General features: G+C 49.8%; 1 protein-coding gene and 1 long non-coding RNA gene across 2 annotated transcripts in view; one reads left to right on the forward strand and one right to left on the reverse strand.

The window, feature by feature from the left end:
- The window catches only part of LOC117091436, a 46,339-nt gene that overhangs the window by 16,448 nt on the left and 5,315 nt on the right, over nt 1–24,576 (reverse strand). The gene's annotated exons all lie outside the window — the stretch shown is intronic.
- On the forward strand, nt 4,125–5,634 carry IGFL1 (IGF like family member 1). Its single transcript, XM_033223751.1, has 4 exons — nt 4,125–4,192; nt 4,501–4,554; nt 4,667–4,910; nt 5,224–5,634. The coding sequence occupies exons 1-4, from the start codon at nt 4,168–4,170 to the stop codon at nt 5,225–5,227; spliced, it is 327 nt and encodes a 108-aa protein (XP_033079642.1). The 5' UTR covers nt 4,125–4,167; the 3' UTR covers nt 5,228–5,634.

Below are 24,576 nucleotides of genomic sequence, written 5' to 3' on the forward strand. Positions count from 1 at the left end.
CACATGAAAAGTTAAGGAAAAATGTATATTTAACTGGTGAAGAGTGTTGGGGGAGAAGAAAAAGAACAGTCCAGACCTCTGGTGCTGAATGGTCTGCTCCGGTTCAACTAACAATAAAGCCCTCAGTCAATTTGGTCACTGAAAAGACTTGATCACTTCCTGTTGACGATCAGAAACCACAGCAGAGACCTGATTTTTGAGTGTCTGCCTTAACAGAAAAGCCACAAAGAACCACGCATGGCAGATGACAATCACGGTGCTATCAGGAGGTAACAGGTGACTGATCTCAGCCTTGATGTTCAGGAAGATTTCAGAGGGTGGGCGACATTTAAGTGAAAGATGAAGAATGAAGAAGGATGGAATATTGGGTGCAGAAGCAGGGGTGATGCTGTGGCTCTCCCAAGGAGCTGTGTTAAGCCAAGGGCAGTGAGAGCCAGGGAGGGTGTGCAGGATGTGGGTGTGGACACTTGGGATCCAGCTTACATCTTCAGCAGCTTCTGGTCTGCAGAGGCTGGAAGCTTCATGCTTTCCTTCTGAGGAGACCTTGCAGCTGGGATTCTGGATGCATTTGAATCTCTGGACAGCACAGCCATAGTGTCTCTCGGTGTAGCCACAGGAACATCTCATGTCCAGGTGATGGCCCTGAATTGCTGAGACACTATTCTAGCCAGAGAACCGGCATCCGGATCTTGAGTCTCAGCTCGGTAAATTGTTCTAGCTTCATTCCTGGCAGCAAATCCTGGGGCCTCTCCTCCAGCCCCTCCTATGACATGGAGGTTCTTAATTCACTGGTCTGCATCATGTGAAGGATCCTGCCAGAGCAGGGACCAGGCTTTGGTCCACAGAAACCCCCTTGCAGGGAGCTTCTGAAATCCCAACATTGTGTTTGGAGAAAATGACTCACACAGACTCCTCCTTGTCAACCAGCAGCGGAGGGGCCTCTGGCCTGGGGAAACCCAGCCTTCCTTCTACATACCTGACATACTTGCACACCTAAAATTCCACCTCATTCCTGCCTGTTTCCTAGCAGGGCTTCCCTGAGGGGAGATGGAAAGGAAACCCCAGAGCTGCCAGGAGGGAGATTCCTTCTATTTTTTCTTGGAGTAAAAGGGCAAGCAGGGGGGGAGCTGCTTGACAACAGGAAATGCCAGCGTCTTCTGGGGTTTCACATTCCAGAAGCCGAGATCTGCCAGCCCTGCCCGGGAGCCCTGGGAACATCAGCCCTGGGTGTCCTCTAAGAGTGTCTGTGAACAGGGCCTTCCTGCCCTTCCCAGAGGGGCCAGGCCTGGGGAGCTTGGCAGCCCTTGGGTGGGAGGTCAGGAGACCCGGGTTTCCTGGCCCAGCCTGTGTCACTGACAACCACCAGCAGAACCTCAGCCCGTGTGTTGCTTGGATTCAGGAAGTGGGTGAGAGAGGGACAGCGATGGTCGTTTGAGGTCAGGGTTTACATTTACTGTCCAGACACCTGGGATCTTCTCTAGACACTGGAGGACAGGCTTCCACCGGGAGATCCTGGTCCCGCCTCACACAGCTGGGCCCCCAGGCAGAAGACAGACCCGTGCCCAGACACGGATGCCCTACAGTGGGCACATTAGGAAGGGGGATTCTGAGGGACTGGTGGCGGGATTGGACATGGCTGTGCGCACAGCCTCTTCTGACATCTTAGGAAGGGGCAGGGTCAGGGTTTGAACCCAGGGCTGACTGACCCTAAAGCCTCATGATGTCTAGTCAGGGGCTCTTCGTGTCCAGGGAGCCCTGGACGGGCGCCCACTGGCCTCACACTGTCCCAGCCTCTGAGGCCCCCATGCTCTGCTAAAATCTCCCTCCACCTTTGAGACGCTGGGCTGACTCAGCTGCTCTGAGAGACCAGGCTCAGGCGAGGAAAGAGCAGCTGGTCTCCTCCCTCCTCAGAGATGCCCACCCTGCCCCTGCCCCGGGGAAAGTGCTCTACTCTCTCACTCTGGCTCATATGCAGGAAGCCTTGCCTCTTCTTGGTAGAGACAGTAAGACCTAGTGCAGGGCTCCACTGCAGCCTCCCAGAAAATGCCTGGAACCAAGGACCTGAAAACCATACCCCTTTATGGACAACATCAAAGGGCAGACATGTCAGTGACTTAGAGAGGAAGGAGATGATCCTGGAGGCTTCTGTGCTCCCAAGTGTCCTCACCATTTGGCTGTGACTCCCTCCAGAAACTAGATATCTAGTTCTAGATATATGCTATGCTATCATGTAATATCATGACAGAACAATATAATAATATTCTATCATTACTTGGAATACACACAGTCCCAATAAGAGAGTCCTAAACAGGCTGGGCACAGGGGCACACACCTGTAATCATAGCACTTTGGGAGGCTGAGGTGAGCAGATCGCTTGCACTCAGAAATTCAAGACCAGCCTGGCCAATACGGTAAAACCCTATCTCTATGGAGAATACAAAAATTAGCTGGGCATGGTGGCGGGCATCTGTAACCCCAGTACTCAGAAGCTGAGGAAGGAGAATCGCTTGAACCTGGGAGGCAGAGGTTGCAGTGAGCCAAGGTCGTGCAACTGCACTCCAGCCTGGGTGACAGAACCAGACTGCATCTCAAAAATAAATAAATAAATAAACAATTTTTTTTTTTTTTAAGAAAAGAGTGTCATAAACAGTTGAGCACAGCATTCCGGTAAATGCACACTGCCCCATTTTCTAACCCTTTTTTTTTAAAAATTAAAAACAACACTGTTTATGCCCAGCTGCACTGGTTTTCCACACTACTAGTACATACTAATCTGTGTCCTGGAAAACACTGCTGTACCCACAGCAGCAAGGAATGCAAGCCAGTGGAGCAGATAGGGCCATGGTGCTGGAAGCAGGGTCTGCTCTGCCCTGGGTGAAGGTGGTGCTGAGCACGCTGGTCTTTATTGAGGTCATTTCTGCTGCAGCCTCTTCCCTTGTCTCCTGCCTCCAGAGAGAACCCCCTGTCCATGCTCCCCAGGAATACAGATGCAGGATCTTCCACACACACAAACCTGATGACATCCATGCCTTGCTGGCACCCAGCCATGGTGCCTAGAGGGTGACAGGTCACCTTGCCTGGCCGGGAGGAGAATGGCTTGTTCATGCCAGGTGTGGCCTGTGAGCTTGAGCTGAGGAAATCCTGCAGAACCTCAGCGGGGCTCACAGAACTGACCCAAAACAGCTCCTTCCCCTCTGTCCTCACATCCTGACCCAAGATGGCTCTTCTCAGGAGAAATCACAACCCATCCCTCTGAAGAAGCACATTAATGAAAAAGGCCTTTGAGAATCTCAGGAGGGCTGTGGAATTTCTCCACCAGAATTTCAGAGTGATAATGACACTGAACACAGCAACCAAAACAACCACAATCAGGAGTTTTATTCTCCTACCTTCTCTTTCTCTCTCTCTCCTCTCACTGTCATGAACTTCATGAAGACACTGACTTTGCGTTTTCTACTCAGCACTGCATCACCAGTGTCTGACACAAAGAGCCTGGGACATATGGGCTTCCAAGGGGACCTGTCCTGGATAAATGACCATTACTGAGACAGAGAAGGAGGTGAAGAGCCCCCAGAGGAGTGTGAGTCCCGGGGGTCCAACCAGCTCCACTCCCACCTTTCAAACCTGTGAAAGTCAGGTGCCTGAGTTTCACAGTCTCTCCCACCCGAGTGCCTTGAACTCCAGGTGACTGAGCAGTTACTGGATTCTTGACCACGCATTTCGGTTGTGAGGTCAGGACCTAACAGGCCCCCTTGGAAAGATGTCATGGGTTAGCAATGTCCCAAGGAAATTGGGGAAAGTCATAGCTCAGTAGGATCCAGTGGAATTGCTGTGCAGACGTGTGAGTATGGGAGAGTGTTAATGGAGGAGCATCCTGCACCTTTCTATTTGCAGGAGGACTCAGGGTGGGGAATGACATTGGGGCACGTAGCACAGGGAAGATGAAGGGCACACCGCTTCTCTCCTGAGAACAAAGGTGAGATCAAAGCTACAATGACACGTACCCTGCCTGGCACCTCTCCTGCCCAAAGACCTGGCCTGTCTCTGCAAGACTTGCAGGAGGGCAGGACATGCTATGACATCACCAGCTCCACTAGAAATATGGATAAAAGGAGTGGCTGAGATCTGCTGATCACCTGCTCACTCCACTGCAGCCACCCCAGATCCATGGCTTCCCGAGGCTGCATCCTGGGTAAGGAGGACAGGACCCCATTCCTACCCGAGCCCATCTCCCATCTCAGCCACCATCAGGGCTCGCTTCCCACCCCAAACTACACCTCATCCCTGCTGCCATGCCCAGCCAAATCTCCAGGTGTGAATTGCTCACAACAATTTCCCATCCACAGTTCCCAGATTAGCCCCATCCACAGCCCTGTTTCAGTTCCTGAACTGCTCAAAGCCATACCGAGCCCTGGTACCACCCAATCTTCTTCTAAATGTCGGTGCCAGTCATATCTGTGGCTGTCCACTCATCCCATCTTCCCTTTCCCTTTCCCACAGCTGTCTTCGCCATTTTCTTCATCTCCAGGGTCCTCTGCTCACACAGAGCCCCAGGTGAGCCCAGGAGGGATTGGGAAGCTGGGGGAGGGGTACACCTTCCAGGGGACCCCAGGCTGGGACTCACCTGCCACCACCACCTGGATCTCACCAGCTCTGTCTCCTCCAGTGGCCCCCATGACTCCCTACCTGATGCTGTGCCAGCCGCACATGAGATGTGGAGATAAGTTCTACGACCCCCTGCAGCACTGTTGCTATGATGATGCCGTCGTGCCCTTGGCCAGGACCCAGAGGTGTGGAAACTGCACCTTCAGAGTCTGCTTCGAGCAGTGCTGTCCCTGGACCTTCATGGTGAAGCTGATAAACCAGAACTGCGACTCAGCCCCAACCTCGGATGACAGGCTTTGTCGCAAGTGAGTCCTGTCCCCTCCATGGGATTGTGGGTGCAGGGGAGCTGCATGCCTGTTCTGCCCTGGGTGGAGCCCCCATTCTCCTTGTCTCCCTGTCTCTGCCTGCTGCCTCTATTCAATCCACCTCTCTCTTTCCCTATGCCTGTGTCTCTTCCTCCATCTGTTTTTATTTCCCTCTCAGAATCTCACTCTTTCTACCCCGCTGTCCTCTCCTCCTGGCTCTCCTGTCCTCCTTTCTGCCCATGTTCAGTCTTGCCCCGATCTCTGGCCATCTCTGTCCTGCTCAGTGTCTCTCTGTCACTCTCTCCATTGTCAGCTGATGGAACATCAAGGGAATGATAACTCCTGGATTCTCCTTCCTGGATGGGCCTGGAGAAAGAGGCTGGTGTTACCTGAGATCTGGGATGCTGAGTGGCTATTTGGGGGCAGGAGAAACACACTCAGCTGCCCACTTCATTCTGTGGCCTGTCTGAGGTCCACCCTGCAGCTGTCCTGAGGAGGCTCACGGGTCCCCTTCTAGGATTCTGGACAGCATGAGATGCGTGTGCTGATGGGGGCCTAGGGACTCTGACACCTCATGATGACCCCTATGGCTAACATCAACCAGGCACCACCCCAAGGCTGGCTGGGGAACCCTTCACCCTTCCGTGAGATTTTCCATTCCCTTAAGTTCTCTTCTCTCCAGGAGCAAAGCACAGGACCATAATAAATTTATGTACATTGTAAATTAATGCTGTAGAATTCATGAATTAGAGAGCTTGGATGGTTGAAAGGGGTTACAAAGGGTGACCTGGGGCCCCTTCTCTCTGTCATCCTGCGGCATCTTGGCCTTTCCCTTTGTTCTGCTCATATACACACTTATTTTTTCTTTCTCCATTTATTTTTTAAATTTATTATTTTGTTATTCGTGCTTGGTGACTAGGGCCCTGGCCACCCCTGGGACAGGGGTCACCCTACTACACCAGCCTCCACCACCTTATGGCTCCCTGAACCCAGTCCCAGGATTGGGAGCAGCCCAGGTTGGGTAGGGAGGAGGTGGGGATCGAGGGAGGGCTTAGGAGAGGCACTCCCTGTCCCACACCAGTTCTGGGACAGAACAGGATCCAGCTGTTTATTCTCGATGTCCATTAAGGAGATGCAGACAGACTGGGAAAGAACGGAGGTTCTTTCTGCAACCAGTTATGGGGAGAAGGTCGGAGTAGCTTACCAGACCAACTCAAAGTTACAAGCTTCTTTTTCTAGTGCTTATATACATTCTAAGCTCCATGCCTATGTGCGGAGTGCACCTGCAAGACAGCGTATTTTTCATTCTACAAATATCTAAACTTTAAGTAGTGACTAGAGTCTGGAAAGCTTTCTCCAGCGTCTTGGAAAGTTTCTTAATCTTAAATGGACCCTAGTATGAGGAATATGTGAAAGAATGCTATTATTATTTGATCAGACTTTAGGATCTGAGAAAACCCAGCTGGGGGTTTAATGGGCTTGTTTTCTCATTCCCACCCTAGTCCCCAGGCACTAGTTTTTCCAGTTCTATAATGTTTAATATGTGCATTCATCAAATTAAAGTTTAGTGGAAACTGACTCTTCTGGTCGCTAACAGAAACCTGACCTGCCACACACCTGTCCCAGGCATGCGTCCCCTGGGATCGTGGAAAACCCACTGGGCAGGTCCAGGGCCCAGAGATGCCACACTTAGTCTGACTTTGGGCCAAAGCTGGAGCCTGAGCAGGAGTGGGTGGGGCAGGATGCAGAGGGTGTGGGCCCTGGAGGAGCTCCAGGGGTTGGAAGGAGGAAGCAAAGGCCGGCCAAGGCACCTGAAGCACATTCTTCAGGCCCTGTGCCAGGGACAAACCCTCGTGCCCAGTGCTGATGTGGAATAGATTGCAGGGAGCGGGCCACGCTGCTGCTTACCCAACCCAGAAGCAACGTCCTTAGGGAGGGTTCAGCCCTAGGGTCTCCATCAACCTGGATTCCCTGAAATCAAAGAAGCCACCACCTTTCTGGGTCCTGTTTCCCAGGGCCAGGGGGTCTGCACAGCGCCCAGACCTGCGTCCACGGGCTTCAGTCACCCGAGGCCACCCCAGGCTCCCAGACTGCCCCATGGCTTCCTGGGCAGATTCTGACTCAAAGGGTTCCATCATCGCCCCACAGGCGGCAGCATCGCCTCAGTGGCCCCAGACGGGCCCAGTGGCCAGGTGTCTGCACCTGCGGGAACTCTGGACCCAGCACATAACAATGGCAGCAATCTGACATCACAGGGCAAATGCCCTGTCTCACAGGCCTAACCCTAGCTCAGGGCTTATCAGTGGGCGCACACCCACTGCTGGGTGAGCTCTGCCTCCTGATGCTAGGATTCTGCAGGGCGTAAGGGCTGTGCTGACGCCTAGAGAGCGACAGACCCACACCACCTACAGGGCAGCTGCTTCTTCATCCTCCACAGTGAGCGTCCTAAACCTTCACCCTGTCCACATGTGACTCTCTCTGCCTCCATTCTCCCCACCCATGAAATGATCTCATCTGGATATTTCAGTGGAAAACTAAAAAGTTTTAAGTGACTGCAGGAGAACAGGACAGAGGCGGGTCTCCCAGCTCAGACCCCGCCCTGGACGCCCCCACGGAAGCCGCACAGCACGATGTTAGGTGCCCAAGGCACTGCGTGTGCGCGGAGAGGCCTCGTTCAGCCCTGCCCCTCTTAAACCCGGTATCCTCAGGTGTCTGGGTCCTGCCCCATACGGGCCCTCTAGACCCACCGGTCCAGATCCCCCACCTTCCCCCAACACGAGGTATTGACATCAAAGCATCACCTCATCTGGTACATGAATCTGAAACACAGATCACACCTTACATCAACGTGGTGAATCCCTCCTTGGACCTCAGTCCAACAAGCCCAGAGTCGAGGCTCTGGGTTCCCGCCCAAATGTCGCGCATGCGCACAGAAGACACCTGGCATCACCTCTAAGGGACAGGAATCCCGGGCTTCCCAGAATCACTAGGTCTGCTTTAAATAGCATCAAATAAATTGGAAAAGAAAGAAAGTGCTATAAAGTTCGCGGTGGCTCAAGCCTGTAATCCCAGCACTTTGGGAGGCCAAGACGGGCGGATCACGAGGTCAGGAGATCAAGACCATCCTGGCTAACACGGTGAAACCCCGTCTCTAAAAAAAAATAAAATAAAATAAAAATAAAGTTCGGCCAAGGTGATGAATTTTTCAGAGGTTGTATCGATCCTGTCTCGTGAAGGGAGTGAAGGAGTTTTCTTTGAACATCCATGAGGATGAAGAACAGTCTCTGAGGTGACGGTACCAAGTCACCAATCACCTCCCAGGGATCCTCTCATCCGATCCTCACAGCAGCGCTGCATGGTCGGACCTCGTCACCCACATTCCACCAAGAGGAAGTTGAAGTCCGCTCATGTCCTCCAGATCCCTGGCACCCATCCTGGGCCCCACCCCATCATCCAGGCCTTGGACCTTCGACCTGGGGAGGGTCCCTCTCTCCTCCATGAGCCGGTGGGGCCTGAAGAGGTATCCAATAAACAAGAAAGCAGAACAGAAAGAGCTGTGATGGAGTGGATCTTATGTACTAAGAATAAAATTATTTTGAGAAATTTCTGGGTCATGTATTTACCCACAGAAAAACAGAAGCTAACACATACACACACACACACAGAGGCTGTCACGTGTCCTCAGCACAAAGGGCCTTGAGCAAGACCATTGCTGACCCCACACTTAGCCTGACTGTGATCTTACTGTGATCAGCACATCCCATCAGTGTGGCAACAGGTGTGGCCAGCGTGGGAACCAGGTCTCTTCTTCAGATTTGCTCTTTTTGTTTCTGAATAGCCACCGTCAGAACAGGCACCCTCCTAGAAGTCACTTGATTAAAAATTTCCTTTTGGGTATTTAGGTTGATGTTCTATCAATCAGTTAAAGTGTAAATGTAAATTTAATATAAAAGTGTAAATTACAGCTCTAATTAATGATTATGGTGAATTTTACTAACTATAGCTGTGAAAATATTCCAATAGATAAAAATAGTGCTAAAATGTACAGTTATTACAAGAGTAATTACTTTAAGATAAATTTTATAATTTTTGGTCTAATAAATCTTCATAAAATATACATGATCATGAAGCACACCAATAGAATTAATCCTAATATTTATAGCAATACTTGGTGTGCTATCTTTCATAAAAAATATCATTGATAGTAAAAAAAAAAAAAAGAAATCGGCCAGGCGTGGTGGCTCACGCCTGTAATCCCAGCACTTTGGGAGGCCGAGGTGGGCGGATCCCAAGACCATTCTGGCTAACACTGCGAAACCCCATCTCTACTAAAAATACAAAAAAATTAGCCAGGCGTTGTGTCAGGTGCCTGTAGTCCCAGCTACTCGGGAGGCTGAGGCAGGAGAATGGTGTGAACCCGGGAGGCGGCAGAGCTTGCAGTGAGCCGAGATCAGCCACTGCACTCCAGTCTGGGCGACAGAGCGAGATTCTGTCTCAAAAAAAATTAGTAATAATAACAAAGAGATGATGAAATTTTAAAATTCTATTTAATTTTGGGTTGTTTAATTTTCATTTAGGGCATGACTATCTGAAGTAATAAATTTTGGGAGGCATTAATATGAGATGACTTATGTCTCCCCCTAAATTCATGTGTTGAAGTCCTAACCCCAGTATCTCAGAATATAACTGTATTTGGAGACAAGGCCTTTGAAAAGGTGATTACGGTAAAATGACGTCATATGAGTGGGACCCAATCCAAGCTGACTGGTGTCCTTATAAGAGGAGATTAGGCCGGCCGCGGTAGCTCACGCCTGTAATCCCAGCACTTTGGGAGGCCGAGGCGGGCGGATCACGAGGTCAGGAGATCGAGACCATCCTGGCTAACACGGTGAAACCCCATCTCTACTAAAAATACAAAAAAATTAGCCAGGGGAGGTGGCGGGTGCCTGTAGTCCCAGCTACTTGGGAGGCTGAGGCAGGAGAATGGCATGAACCCGGGAGGCAGAGCTTGCAGTGAGTGGAGATCGCACCACTGCATTCCAGCCTGGGCGACAGAGCGAGACTCTGTCTCAAAAAAAAAAAAAAAAAAAAGAGGAGATTAGGGCGCACACACACACACAGAGGCCATGTGAGGACACAGGGAGGAGTGGGCCATGGATAAGCCAAAGATAGACCCTAAGAAGAAACCATCCGGCCAACACCTTAATCTCATACATCTGGCTTCCAGAACTGTGAGGAAATGAATTTCTCCTGTTCAAGCCACCCCTCTGGCACCCCTGGTTATGGCAGTCGTGGGGGATTAACACAGGCATAAGGAAAATGAAGGATGTAAGAGTCAGAGAAAGGAAGAAAATCAAATATACTTTCTCCTCATACAATTTTCAAAATTATGGACTTTAGGAAAACACTTTTTGGGAAACTATTCTAAACTGGGTGTTTGGCGTTTTGTTCTAAACTGGGCGTTTAGTGACTAGGTACTTTCTTTTCTTTTCTTTTTTTTTTTTTTTTTGAGACGGAGTCTGGCTCTGTTGCCCAGGCTGGAGTGCAGTGGCCGGATCTCAGCTCACTGCAAGCCCGCCTCAGGTTCACACCATTCTCCTGCCTCAGCCTCCCGAGTAGCTGGGACTACAGGCGCCCGCCACCTCGCCTGGCTAGTTTTTTGTAATTTTTAGTAGAGATGGGGTTTCACCGTGTTAGCCAGGATGGTCTCGATCTCCTGACCTCGTGATCCACCCGTCTCGGCCTCCCAAAGTGCTGGGATTACAGGCTTGAGCCACCGCGCCCGGCCGGTACTTTCTTTTCTTTCGTAACACATCGTATCTGATTTTCTGGGAAACTTTCTATTTGACAAACGTGTGATCAGGGATCTCTACCTGAATTCTCCACGGAAAGACTAATCTCATGGATCTAGAATTTGTGGTGGTTCTTGTGATTCGATACCTGAAGGAAATATTGCTCTTATGTGACATTAAATAAGAAAAATGTGACACTTACAGCAAGTAAAAAGATGGCGTGTGGTTCTATACTCATCGGGCATTTGTATGCAGGAACTGGATGCTAGAAATCTTTGGCATCATCTTGAGGAAAAGGCAAAACTTTGAGAATGCCTGTGGAGGGGCCAGAGGAAATGAAATGGCTTTAAGTGTTTCCATCACAGACATCATGTCAGGGATAAAACCTATCATTGTCATGCTGACAAGCACTCAAAACAGAAGTATGTCGTAGCCCTGTTCAGATTCTCATCCAGAAATCATCTTAGATTCACATCCCAGCTCTGCCAGACACTAACAGGGATAATGAGTGGCCCCTCTCCATAAATTCCCTCCTACTTCTTCAGAATTCATGCCACTTCCTTTCCACGTGCTTCTACTTCCCTACTTGTACGGGAAGGATCCAAATAGTCTTGGGCTCATGACATTTTAGAAAAGTTCAAATGGGGCCGGGCGCGGTGGCTCAAGCCTGTAATCCCAGCACTTTGGGAGGCCGAGACGGCGGATCACGAGTCAGGAGATCGAGACCATCCTGGCTAATACGGTGAAACCCTGTCTCTACTTAAAAATACAAAAAAAACTAGCCGGCGACGAGGCGGGAGCCTGTGTCCCGCTACTCGGGAGGCTGAGCAGGAGAATGGCGTAAACCCGGGAGGCGAGCTGCAGTGAGCTGAGATCCGGCCACTGCACTCCAGCCTGGGTGGCAGAGCGAGACTCGTCTCAAAAAAAAAAAAAAAAAAAAAAAAAAGAAAAGTTCAAATGGATACATGTATCCACAGTGCTGAGAATAGGCCAGGGCCAAGGACTGCTCAGAGGTGCCCAGTGTTATCACCCTACCTGGAGTTCAGCCCTGAGGGATTTAATCCTCTGCCTCTCCACACCTCCTGCCCCTCCTCACTTCACCCCAGTCTCAGTGCCTCTCTCTGTCCCATGACGTGATCACTGCTCTCTGCCTCAGGGCCTTTGCTTTTGCTGTTTCTCTTGCCTGAAATTCTCTCCTCCATGGGCCAGGCCACAGATGGTTCTGAAGGTCTCAGCATCAATGTTGCCTTCTCCAAGGGACCTTCTGGGACACATCGCTCATCTACCACCAACTGCAAGTTTCTACCGCTGTAACTTTTTTCCCAGTACTTTACACAAACATGGATTGATTGTGACAGACCTGTTTCCCGCTCTGTATTGTGAGAACTGTGAGGTGAGGAACTCAGCATGAGTAACTCGTAGCTGAGAAGTGATGCCTCAATTTTCTCATCTGTAAAATAGAACAAACAATGGCACGGGACTCCCGGGGCTTTGTAAAGTCAACGCTGATGATGTATTAAAGCTCGTTGTCGCCGTGTCTGGCAAATGGCACACTCTGGAGATGTGGTGTTGGTTCTTAGCAGTATTAATGTTTATCATGTGAACCCAGCACTGGTGACTTTTCTCTCCCCAGCACAGGGGACTCCTCTTAGGTTCACACTCAGAGCAGCCTCACTCCACCCGGCGCTGTGCACCACGCCCACCAGGAGGCTCGTGTGCCCCGACCTCCCTGCATGGGGAGGGGACGGGCCTCAGGCTCATGGCTGAAGCCACTTCCTGAAGCCAATTCCATCCTTAAGGAGGGCAACCTGCCCCCTGTCCCACATCCTGGTGGGTTCGCTGCAAGTACCTGGAGCCTTGTGATTGTGACGGGATTTTTATGCAGTGACTCCTGGAGAACCTGGGTGTTAATGTGGAAAATTGCATATATGGGGCCAAAGGATAAGACATGCTGCCTCTGGATGCCAGAGAAGGGCCCCATAGCCACACTTTTTTCCCCTCCCCAAACTCCAAGCTCCAATAACTGCTGTAAATACAACATACAACTTGGAAAACTGCTTTCGGCTTTACCCCCGATAGTGATAAGGGCCCAAGGAGATGAAATTTCTCTAAGAGGGCACAGAGGGTGAGCCTGGGAATTGTGCCTGCTTGATATTGGCATAGGGATAATGGGTGGCCCATCTCCATAAATCCTGTCATACTTCTTCAGAATCATAAGAAGAGGACCAGGCCGGGCGCAGTGGCTCACACCTGTAATCCCAGCACTTTGGGAGGCCGAGGCGGGCGGATCACGAGGTCAGGAGATCGAGACCATCCTGGCTAACATGGTGAAACCCCATATCTACCAAAAACACAAAAAATTAGCCGGGCGTTGTGGCAGGCACCTGTAGTCCCAGCTACTTGGCAGGAGAATGGAGTGAACCCGGGAGGCGGAGGTTGCAGTGAGTCGAGATCGCACCACTGCACTCCAGCCTGGGCGACAGATAGAGACTCCGTCTCAAAAAAAAAAAAGATGACCAGTCACCCTACTCAGGGTGGATCCAAGCTGGCTGTTAAACAAGAGAGAGAAAGAGGAGCCATATTGATCAAAGGGATTAAAATTTTATAGTACCCTTTCCTTGCTACTTTTTTTTTTTTTTTTTGAGATAGAGTCTTGCTTTGTCACCAAGGCTGGAGTACGATGGCATGATCTCGGCTCACTGCAACCTCCACCTCCCGGGTTCAAGCTATTTTCCTGCGCCAGCCTCCCGAGTAGCTGGGATTACAGGTGCCCACTACCACGCCCAGCTAACTTTTGTATTTTTAATAGAGATGGGGTTTACCATGTTGGTCAGGCTGGTCTCGAACTCCTGACCTCAGGTGATCCACCTACCTTGGCCTCCCAAAGTGCTGGGATTACCGGTGTGAGCCACTGCGCCCGACCCATATAGTATTTTTTAACTAGAACTCCAAGCAGGTATCAGATACGAAATCCAACTGCAAGATTGTTTTAATTGGCTATGACAGGGACTTGTCACTTACATTTTTTTAAAGTCATCATTTATACAGTTATTTAAAAACCATATGCTCTATTGGGCAGAAAACTAAAAATACATTTGTGAGAATTATACTTCATAGTAAATACCTAGGTAGTTATGCTGAATTATTGTGTCACTGAGAACTTTAACCCTACTCTAGGACATCTTGAGATAAGGGGCGACGATCACTTTTTTGGAGACATTTTTGATATTTTGGTCAAGTGCTGAAGGGATTTTACTCCAAAATCTAGGGTTAGAATTCAAACTTCCGACACTCCCATACCCAGGTAACACAATTACGAATATTCAGAAATCAATACCTCTTAGATCATCAACGTTTCAGAGCTATGCCTGATAAATGACATTTGAAAAATAATAATATAGAAATAATCAGCTGTATTTATACTCCTGAAGCCACTTCATCTTTAGGCTTTATATTTACAGTATTGTCCATGAGGAATTTTAAAAAAAAGTTACATTAATTATTTGTCAAGCTCTATTCCAGATGTCTGCTTAAGACTTGCAGTTTATGCAGAGGTGAACCATTGTCCTCTAAAATCAGATTGAGTCTGAGTCACTCCATGTCCTGGATCTGAGTCAACGCCAGACCCCTCTTCCCAGGCTCATCCAAGATGCAGGTAGTGGCCATCATCGGGTCGCTTGATCTTCCATCAGTTGGCACTAAAGAAAGAAACACAGATAATCCAGAGATGAGGGAAAGACAGAAAGATCGTCAGAAAAAAATAGAAAAGAGAGACAAAGAGTGAGAGCCCAAGATAAATAAACATAAGAAGAAATAAAAAAAGAAAAGAGAGAGAGAAGAGAGGACAGAGGAGAGGAGAGAGAGGGGAAGCAGAAGGAAAGAGGTAGACACAGAGAACAAGGCAGGGGCACCATCCTGGGTAGAACAGGCATCCAGCCCTCCCCATTCCACTGCATTCCTAATCTCGTAGAGAAGACAGGATGTCACCTCTGACAAACCATGTCATCCAAGGGCCAAGGGGCACTTCTGGCCCTTCGCCTTCACCATTAGAGACTCCAGAGGGCTAAGAGACCAGAAGAAGCACTGCTTGAAGCAGGATCTGAAGGTGCAGTTTCCACCTTTGTGGGTCCTGCTCACGACAGCATTGTCATAGCAACAGTGCTACGGGGGTCATAGAACTTGTCCCCACATCTTGTGTGTGGCTGACACAGCAACAGGTGAGCACCTGTGAGCGCTACTGGAGAAGACAGAGGTGATGTGGTACAGGCATCTCTCAGTGACACCCCTATAACCACTTTGTGTAGGTCCATTTTTTTTGTTATCTGCATGTAAATTGAGAAGTCACATGTTTGTGTCACATATTGAAGCAGGAAAATCAATATGAACTTGCAGCGTGTAGCTCATGGGCAGAATCATTTTCAGGGACATCTGAGGTGCTGTCAGATAGGCCATATAGGCTGGGTAGGTGACGACCTTCCTGGATGCCCAGCACAGCTCAACCTCTGCTTCCAGGGAGAGAAAAAAAATAAAAATAAAAATTCCTGAGGCTCATAAGTTTACCTACACCACCTCTGGAGCCCAGGTGCAGGATGTGTGTAGGGGACCCTTTGTCATCACCTTCAGGAAATCAAACCCTCTTCATGGATACAGAAACTTTGGTCAATGTTATAATCACAACTAACAATGGTAATAAAAATACTAATGAATAACAACCATAATAAAAAATAGTGACTGTTGTTGACCTTGATGGTCTGAGCTCACCGTATAGAATGAGAATACTGAACAGGTCCAGTTTTGACAATGCTTTGGGGGTAAAATGGGCTCCTGCAGAAGAAATTAAGGATCAGGCCTCCTCACATCCATCTCTTAGAATTAGAGATGTCCAGCATTGGCCCTGATGGTGCTGTGTGACTGCTAAAATCTTCCATCACCAAATAAACCCCTCACCTACATCCAGGTGCCTGCGCTTGCAACTGTCAGATTTTCTAAGGGAGCAGGAGTGAGGGCCTGATGAAACCTGGAATCTTCGCCTCCCCCTCATGGCTCCAATCCTAGGCACCCCTAGTGCATCCAGTCTACCCTGGGAAGGAGGCACAGTCAGCTCTGGGGAAGGATGGGAGACACAGGAAAATCGAGCTGAGCTGGCAGAGAGAGAGGAGCAGTCTCACAGAGAAGAAGGGAACGGAGAGAGAAAGGGATAGAAGGAAGAAATTCCAGCAATCAATGACATTGAAAGAAAGAGGGACGCAAATAATCTTGAACTTCCCAACTAGATGTTATGCATTTTGTGGATGACTATGAGACATAAGCACAATTATACATGGATCTGGATGCAACGAAAAGCCAATGACAATATGCAGTACTTTGATTTTGGGGAATAACATCATAAACATGAAAAGTCAGCAGGGCGGGGTGGCTCATGCCTGTAGTCCTAGCATTTTGGGAGGCCAAGGTGGGTGGATCACTTGAGGTCAAGAGTTGGAGACCAGCCTGGCCAACATGGTGAAACCCCGCCTCTACTAAAAATACAAAAATTAGCTAGGCATGGTAGCACGCATCTGTAATCCCAGCTACTTGGGAGACTGAGGCAGGAATCACTTGAACCTGGTAGGCGGAGGTTGCAGGGAGCTGAGATCATGCCACTGTGCTCCAGCCTGGGGACAAGAGCAAAACTCCATCTCCGGGGAAAAAAAAAAAAAAAAAGTCAGAGGAGAGACACAGCTCTGGGGCACTGGATGAGAACTGGTGAATCTAAAATGTTATCAGATTTATAAAAATTAATGTTTTATTGTGGCTGTGATTAGTACACAGTTTTCAAGTGTGAAGTCGTTGGGCAGATCGGGAATTCCTCAGTGTTGACAGCTGCTTTGTGTCCCTTTTTGGACACAAAAAGGGACAGACCTTCTTTTTTTTTTTTTTTTTTTTGAGGCGGAGTCTCGCTCTGTCGTCCGGGCTGGAGTGCAGTGGCCGGATCTCAGCTCACTGCAAGCTCCGCCTCCCGGATTTACGCCATTCTCCTGCCTCAGCCTCCCGAGTAGCTGGGACTACAGGCGCCCGCCACCTCGCCCAGCTAGTTTTTGCATTTTTTTAGTAGAGACGAGGTTTCACCATGTCAGCCAGGATGGTCTCGATCTCCTGACCTCGTGATCCGCCCGTCTCGGCCTCCCAAAGTGCTGGGATTACAGGCTTGAGCCACCGCGCCCGGCCGGGACAGACCTTCTTAAAAGGCCACATTGCAGAAGGTCACTCACTTGTCTGTTTCTAGTCCCTGGCAGTTTTTAGTAACGTGTTCTCAAGAAGGAAACTTAGCCGGAAGTCATGATATGGTCAGATTTCAAATATTTTTTCTGCTCAATTATTCCAATAGTAATAATATCAATAGTAGTGAACTTAAAACACTCAAAACTCTAAAAAGCCCCATTTAGAATGTTTCCCTAAGGTCTTTTCCTAAAGTCCATTATTTTGAAAATTTTTTGAGGACAAAGTACATTTGGGTTCCTCTCTTTCTCTGACTCTTGTGTCCTTCATTTTCCTTATGCCTATGTTAGTCTTCCAGGGCCACTGTATCAAGGGGCCCCAGAGGGGTGGCTTAAACAGGAGAAATTTATTTCCTCACAGTTCTGGAAGCCAGTAGGGTTTTACATTGAAGGTCTATCAATCTGAGATCAAGGTGTTGGCAGGTTGGTTTCTTCTGAGGACCTCTTTCTTGGCCTAAACATGGCCAACTGTATTAGTCTGTTTTCACACTACTATAAAGATATACCCAAGACTGGGTAATTTATAAAGAAAAGACGTTTAATTGACTCACAGTTCCACATGTCTGGGGAGGCCTTAGGAAACTAACAATCATGGTGGAAGGGGAAGAAGGCACTGCTTACATGGCGGTACGCAAGAGACAGCAAGCAAGAGCAGGGAAAACTGCCATATAACACCATCAGATCTCGTGAAAATTCACTCACTATCACAAGAACAGCATGGGGGAAACTGCTCCCATGGTCCAATCACCTCAAACCAGGTCTCTCCTCGACATATAGTGATTATGGAAATTACAATTCAAGATGTGATATGGGTGGGGACACAGCCAAACCATATCACCAACTGCCTGTGTCCTCACATGGTCTTATCTCTGTGTGTGTCTGTTCCTAATTCCTCTTCTTTTTTTTTTTTTTTTTTTTTGAGACGGAGTCTCGCTCTGTCGCCCAGGCTGGAGTGCAGTGGCCGGATCTCAGCTCACTGCAAGCTCCGCCTCCTGGGTTCACGCCATTCTCCTGCCTCAGCCTCCCGAGTAGCTGGGACTACAGGCGCCCGCCACCTCGCCCGGCTAGTTTTTTTTTGTATTTTTTAGTAGAGACGGGGTTTCACCGTGTTAGCCAGGATGGTCTTGATCTCCTGACCTCGTGATCCGCCCGTCTCGGCCTCCCAAAGTGCTGGGATTACAGGCTTGAGCCACCGCGCCCGGCCCTAATTTCCTCTTCTTATAAGGGAAGCAGTCAGCTTGGATTAAGTCCTACCCATATGACCTCATTTTACTTTAATCACCTTTTCAAAGACCCTATCTCCAAATACAGTCACATTCTGAGATACTGGGATTAGGACTTCAACACGTGAATTTAAGCAGACACAGTTCAGCTCAAACAAGATTTATCACTTCAGATAGGCATGCCCTAAATGAAAACTGAACAACTCAAAATTAAATGGAATTCTTAAATTATATCATGTCTTTTTTACTATACATTTTATTATTTTTATGAGACAGCCAAGTATCTATACCAAGGAGCAATACACCAAGTGTTGCTACAAATATTAGAATTAATTCTATTCATTTGCTTCATTATCATGTATATTTTATAGATCAAAAATTATAAGATTAAAGCAATCACTCTTGTATTAACTGTCCATTTTAGTGCTATATTTATCTATTGGAATATTTTTATAGCTATAGTTAGTAAAATTCACCATAATCATTAATTACACCTTGATTATAAATATACATTTGTAGTTTAACTGATTCATAGACCTTCAAACTAAAAACCCACAAGGAGATTTTCAATTGAGGGGCTTCTAGGAAGGTGCCTGTTCTGATGCAGGAAGCAAAGAGCAAACCTGAAGAAGAGACCTGGTTCTCATGCTGGTCACATCTGCCGCCACACTGATGGGATGTGCTGATCACAGCAAGATCACAGGTCAGGCTAAGTGCGGGCCAGCAATGGCCTTGGTCAAGGCACTTTGTTCTTAGGGCACATGACAGCCTGTGTGTGTATGTTTGCTTCTCTTTTTCTGTGGGTAAATACATGACCCAGAAATTTCTCAAAATAACTTTATCCTTACTATATAAGATCCACACTATCGCAGCTTTTTCTGTTGAGGCCCAGGACAGCTCATGGAGGAAACAGGGACCCTCCCCAGATCGGGGGTCTAAGGCCTGGATGATGGGGTGGGGCCCAGGATCAGTGTCAGGGATCTGGAGGACATGAGTGGATGAAGGCCCCGAGCTTCAGCTTCCTCTTAGTGAAATGTGGGTGATGAGGTCCGACCATGCAGCGCTGCTGTGAGGATCGGATGAGAGGATCCCTGGGAGGTGGTCAGTGACTTGGTACCGTCACCTCAGTGACTGTTCTTCATCCTCATGGATGTTCAGAGAAGACTGGCCCACTCCCTCCACCAGATGCAACCAATAAAACCTCTGAAAATTCCATTACCTTAGCCACACTTTATAGCACTTCCATTCTTTTCCAATTTATTTGATGCTATTTAAATCAGACCTAGTGATTCTGGGAAGCCTGGGATTCCTGTCCCTTAGAGGAAACGCCAGGTGCCTTCTGTGCCCTCGCGTGGCATTTGGGCAGGAACCCAGAGTCCCGACTCTGGACTTGTTGGACTCAGGTCCAAGGAGGGATTCACCACGTTGGTGTAAGGTGTGGTCTGTGTTTCAGATTCTTGTGCCAGATGAGGTGATGCTTTGATGTCAAAGTTGTTTATTGGGGAAGGTGGGGATATAGATGAGAGGTCTAGGTGGCCAAGACGAGGCGAGACTCGGAGACCTGATTCCAGGCTTAATAATGGCGGGGCTGAGCGAGGGCTCTCGGAGCATGTGCAGTCGCTTGGGCGCCAACCCAGACCAGTAACTTCCTTGGGGGCGCCCGCGGGCGGGGTCTGAGCTGGGAGACCCGCCTCTCTCCTGCTCTTCTGGAGCCACTTGAAGGTTTTTAACTTCCGGTGTGAACAATCAGATGAGATCATTTCGTGTGGTGGCTGGGGGAGTGGGGGAAGGGAGAGAGTCACATGTGGACAGGGTGAAGATTTAGGACGTTCACTGTGGAGGACGAGGAAGTAGCCGCCCCCGTAGGTGACGCGGGTATGTCGCTCCCTACGCGTCAGCACAGCTCTCACACCCTGCAGAATCCTAGCATGAGGAGGCAGACCCCACCCAGCGTTGCGTGTGCGCCCACTGATAGGCCCTAGCTGGGATTAGGCCTGTGAGACCGGTGGTTTGCCCTGTGATTCCAGATTGCTGCCATGGTGGTGTACCGGGTCCAGAGTTCCCGCAGGTGCAGACACCTGGTGTCTGGGCCTGGCTGGGGCCACTGAGGCGATGCTGTCACCTCCTGAGGGGCGATGACGGAACCCTCTGAGTCAGAATCCGCCAGGGAAGCCATCGGGCAGCCTGGGAGCCTGGGTTGGCCTAGGGTGACTGATTGAGGCCCAGGGGCGCGGGTCTGGGTCCTGTGCGGAGACCCTCGCCTGGGAAACGAGGTCCGGAAAGGTGGCGGCCCCTCTGCCTTCACGCAACCCACGTTGGTGCGGACCTTGGGGCTGAAGCCTTCCTAGGGACCTGCTTCTGGGTCGGGCTGGACTCCTCCCTCCTCAGAGATACCCACCCTCTTTCTCTGGAGCAGCACTGCCCCCCGTTCTGCGACCTATTCCAAGTCAGCCCTGGGCACCAAGGTTTGTCCCGCCCGCAGGGCCCGGCGGCTGTGAGTACCGCTCCCTCTGCTGGCCTTTCCTACCTTCCTCTTCCGCCATCGCCATCCCAGGGCTCCTCCCTGGTCCGCGCCCTCCAGGTGGCCTTTCCTTCCTTCCTCTCTCCATCCTTAGGAGCTCCTCCCCAGCCCGGCCCTCTGCCCCGCCCGCTCCTGCTCGGGCTCAGGGTCTGGCGCCGCCTTGATCTCCAACTGCACGTCCTGCCCCAAGGGCTTTCCGAGGGCGGAAGGGACGCGCCAAGCCTGGGGTAGGTGAAAGAGGAGGTGCCCCTCTGAGGCCCTCCTGTGTTTCCCGCCTCCCCGCTCGCCCCGGGCTCCTCCCGGAACAGGGACTGGGTTATGAAAGCAGTGAGAGGGCGGAGGTGGGCGTGGGAGGGCGGACCTGTGGCCCCTGTCGCGGGGCTGGCTGTAGCCATCCCCCACAGCGGATGGTAGAGTAAGGCCGGTCGCCCCCTTGTGCCCTTTCTCTATTAAAATTATTATTTTAAAAAAAGGTGAAAAAGAAAGAAAGAAAGAAAGAAAGAAAAACAAATAGTGTGCACATATGGAACTGTTACAGGGTAAGGGTCCCGATCCAGACCCCAGGACAGGGTTCTTGGATCTCCCGCAAGAAAGAATTCAGGGCGAGTCCCCAGTGCAAAGCAACAGCAAGTTTATTAAGAAAGTACCGCCTGGGCGCAGTGGCTCATGCCTGTAATCCCGCACTTTGGGAGGCCGAGGCGGATGGATCGCTTGAGGTCGGGAGTTCCAGACCAGCCTGGCCAACATGGTGAAACCTGTCTCTGCTAAAATTTCAAAAATTAGCTGGGCGTGGTGGCCGGCGACTGTAATCCCAGCTACTTCAGAGGCTGAGGCAGGAGAATCACTTGAACCCGGGAAGCGGAGGTTGCAGGAAGCCGAGAACCGGCCATTGCACTCCAACCCGGGTGACAAGAGTGAAACTTGTCTCAAAAAAAAAAAAAAAAAAAGTACAATGGTGAAAGTACAGCTACTCCATACACAGCACAGGCAGAGTAGGCATTCCTGAAAGTAAAAGTAAGAGAAAAACATATCCATCCTTGGTATCATGCTCCTATATGTAAGGAGATCTGTTCTGCTATAAGGGTTTGTGATAAGGGATCAATTTTCTTAGTTACTATATTTGGCAAGAATTGATATTATTATCTTTAAAGCAAAATTAGGAATGCCTTTGTTCTTCAGATATCCGGAATCTGGACACTCCCAAGTCTGGGTCTGTTTCAGTAAACATCATTAATTTGTTCCCTTCACGGTGAACATCTTGAGGCTAGGAATGCCTAACTTTGTGAGAAAGCAGCCCAGCAAATCCCAGCCTCATTTTCCCAGCACTCACTCAAAGTGAAGTCGCTCTGGTTCTAACACCTCTGACAGAGCAAGTGGAGAAACCTGGCTGCCTCAGGGTGACAGAAGAAAGAGGGACTGATGTCACTGTCCCCACTGACCAAGCCCTCTAAGAATTCATACATTCTACAACGTAAATTAAAGTACAGATGTTTATTACATGTATACACTTTGTTCCTAGGAGAGAAGGGACCTGAAGTAAGGAAATGTCTCAGAGAAGGGTTCCCCAGCCAGCCTGGGGGTACTGCCTGCTTGATGTCAGCCATAGGGGTCATTGTGAGAGGTTAGAGTCCCTGTGCCCCCATCAGCACATGCATCTCATGCTCTCCAGAATCCTAGAAGGGGAGCTGTGGCTCTCCTCAGGACAGATGTAGGCTGAGTGTCAAACAGGTCACAGAATGAAGTGAGGGGTTTGTCCTGCTCCCAAACTACCACTCAACATCCCAGATCTCAGGTGATCCCATCCCCTCTCTCCAGGCCCATCCAGGAAGCAGAATCCAGGAGTCATCGTTCCCCTGATGTTCCATCAGCTGACAATGGAGAGAGTGACAGAGAGAGACACTGAGCAGGACAGAGACGGCCAGAGATGGGGAAGAGACTGGACATGAGCAGAAAGGAGGACAGGAGAGCCAGGAGGAGAGGACAGCAGGGTAGAGAGAGTGAGGTTCTGAGAGGGAAATAAAAACGGATGGAGAAAGAAACACAGGCATAGGGAAAGAGAGAGGTGGATTGAATAGAGGCAGAGGGCAGAGAGAGAGACACGGAGAATGAGGGCTCCATCCAGGGCAGAATTGGAATGCAGCATCTCTGCTCCTCTGTACCCACAACCCTATGGAGGGGAAAGGACCTCACTTATGACAAATCTGTCATCTGAGGTCAGGGGTGAGGAGCACTTCTGGTCTTTCATCTTCACTATGAGGGACCAGGGGCAACACTGCTCAAAGCAGACTCTGAAGGTGTAGTCTCCACACCTCTGGGTCTTGCTTAAGGGCACGACGGCGGCATCGTAGCAACAGTGCTGCAGGGGGTTGTAGAACTTGTCCCCACATCTTGCCTGTGGCTGGCACAGCATCAGATAGGCATCCCTAGGGGCCACTGGAGGAGATAGAGCTGGTGAGGTCCAGGTGGTGGCGGCAGGTGGGTCCCAGCCTGGGGTCCCCTGGGAACCACACTCATCCCCCAGCTTCCCAATCCCTCCTGGGCTCACCTGGGGCTCCGTGTGAGCAGAGGATGCAGACAGCAATCAGGACAGCTGTGGGAGAGGGAAGGGGAGGAGGAGGTAAGCAGGCAGCCACAGGTGTGGCCAGCACTGACCTTTAGAAGACTGGGTGCAGTGGGATGAGGGCTCGGTGTGGCTTTGGACAGTAGTTCAGAGACTAAAACAGGGCTGTGGGTGGGGCTGACCTGGGACTGTGAATGGGGAGTTGCTGTGACGAGTCATATCTGGGGAGGTGGCCAGGCATGGGAACACAAATTAGGTGTAGGGTAGGGTGGGGAGCGAGCCCAGGAGGTGGCTGAGATGGGAGATGGGCTCAGGTGGGAATGGGGTCCTGTCCTCCTTACCCAGGATGTAGACTCAGAGAGCCATGGCTCTGAGGTGGTTGCAGTGAAGTGAGCAGTGATCAGCAGATCTCACAGACTTAAATGCGAAAGATTTCAAACTATAAAGCAGAACTTCCAGAAGCCAGTGTGAAGAGCATGGGCGCCTTCCTCCCAGCAAAACAATCATTTAACTGGTGAGAAGTATTATTTTTTAAATATAAAAACAACTAATTAAGTCTCAGGAAATTGTCCTAAGGGCATATCGCAAACAAATAAATGTTTATTCAAGAAATTCTGCTAGCCGGGGGCGGTGGCTCATGCCTGTAATCCCAGCACTTTGGGAGGCCAAGGCAGGTAGATCACCTGAGGTCGGGAGTTCAAGAACAGCCTGACCAACATGGAGAAACCCTGTTTCTACTAAAAACACAAAATTAGCCGGGTGTTGTGACGCATGCCTGTAATCCCAGCTACTTGGGAGGCTGAGGCAGGAGAATCCCCTGAACCCGGGAGGCGGAGGTTGCAGTGAGCCAAGATCACGCCACTACCCTCCAGCCTGGTGACAAGAGTGAGACTCTGTCTCAAAAAAAAAAAAAAAAAAGAAAGAAAAGAAAAGGAAGTTCTACTCAATCTGTATACAGCAGCGAGAGTCTGAGGGCATTTAAGCCACAAATTACTCCTATTCCCCACGTCCCCAGCCAACTCTGTAATTGAAACTCTATTATGGGCTTCAAGACAAGAAAATGGGACTCCACCTCTCCCCAGCTCCCAGCCCAGGGCTACAGTTTCAGTCCAGAAAGGGCAGCACACCAGTGTCTTTTACCCTGCTGTCTCCATGTTGTGGATGCGCTACATTAGTTAGAAATTGTGGCTTACAGCACCCAGGCTCCTTCTCCCATCCAGCCCCTCTACCTAGTGTGGAAGTTCCACGCCAGTTTAGCAGGGCAAGCACACTGGGTTTCATTGATCCTGCCTGAATTCACTCATGGGGCAGAG

The sequence above is a fragment of the Trachypithecus francoisi genome, unplaced genomic scaffold (assembly GCF_009764315.1).
Source record: "Trachypithecus francoisi isolate TF-2019V2 unplaced genomic scaffold, Tfra_2.0 Lachesis_group12, whole genome shotgun sequence".
Classification (NCBI taxonomy): Eukaryota; Metazoa; Chordata; class Mammalia; order Primates; family Cercopithecidae; genus Trachypithecus; species Trachypithecus francoisi.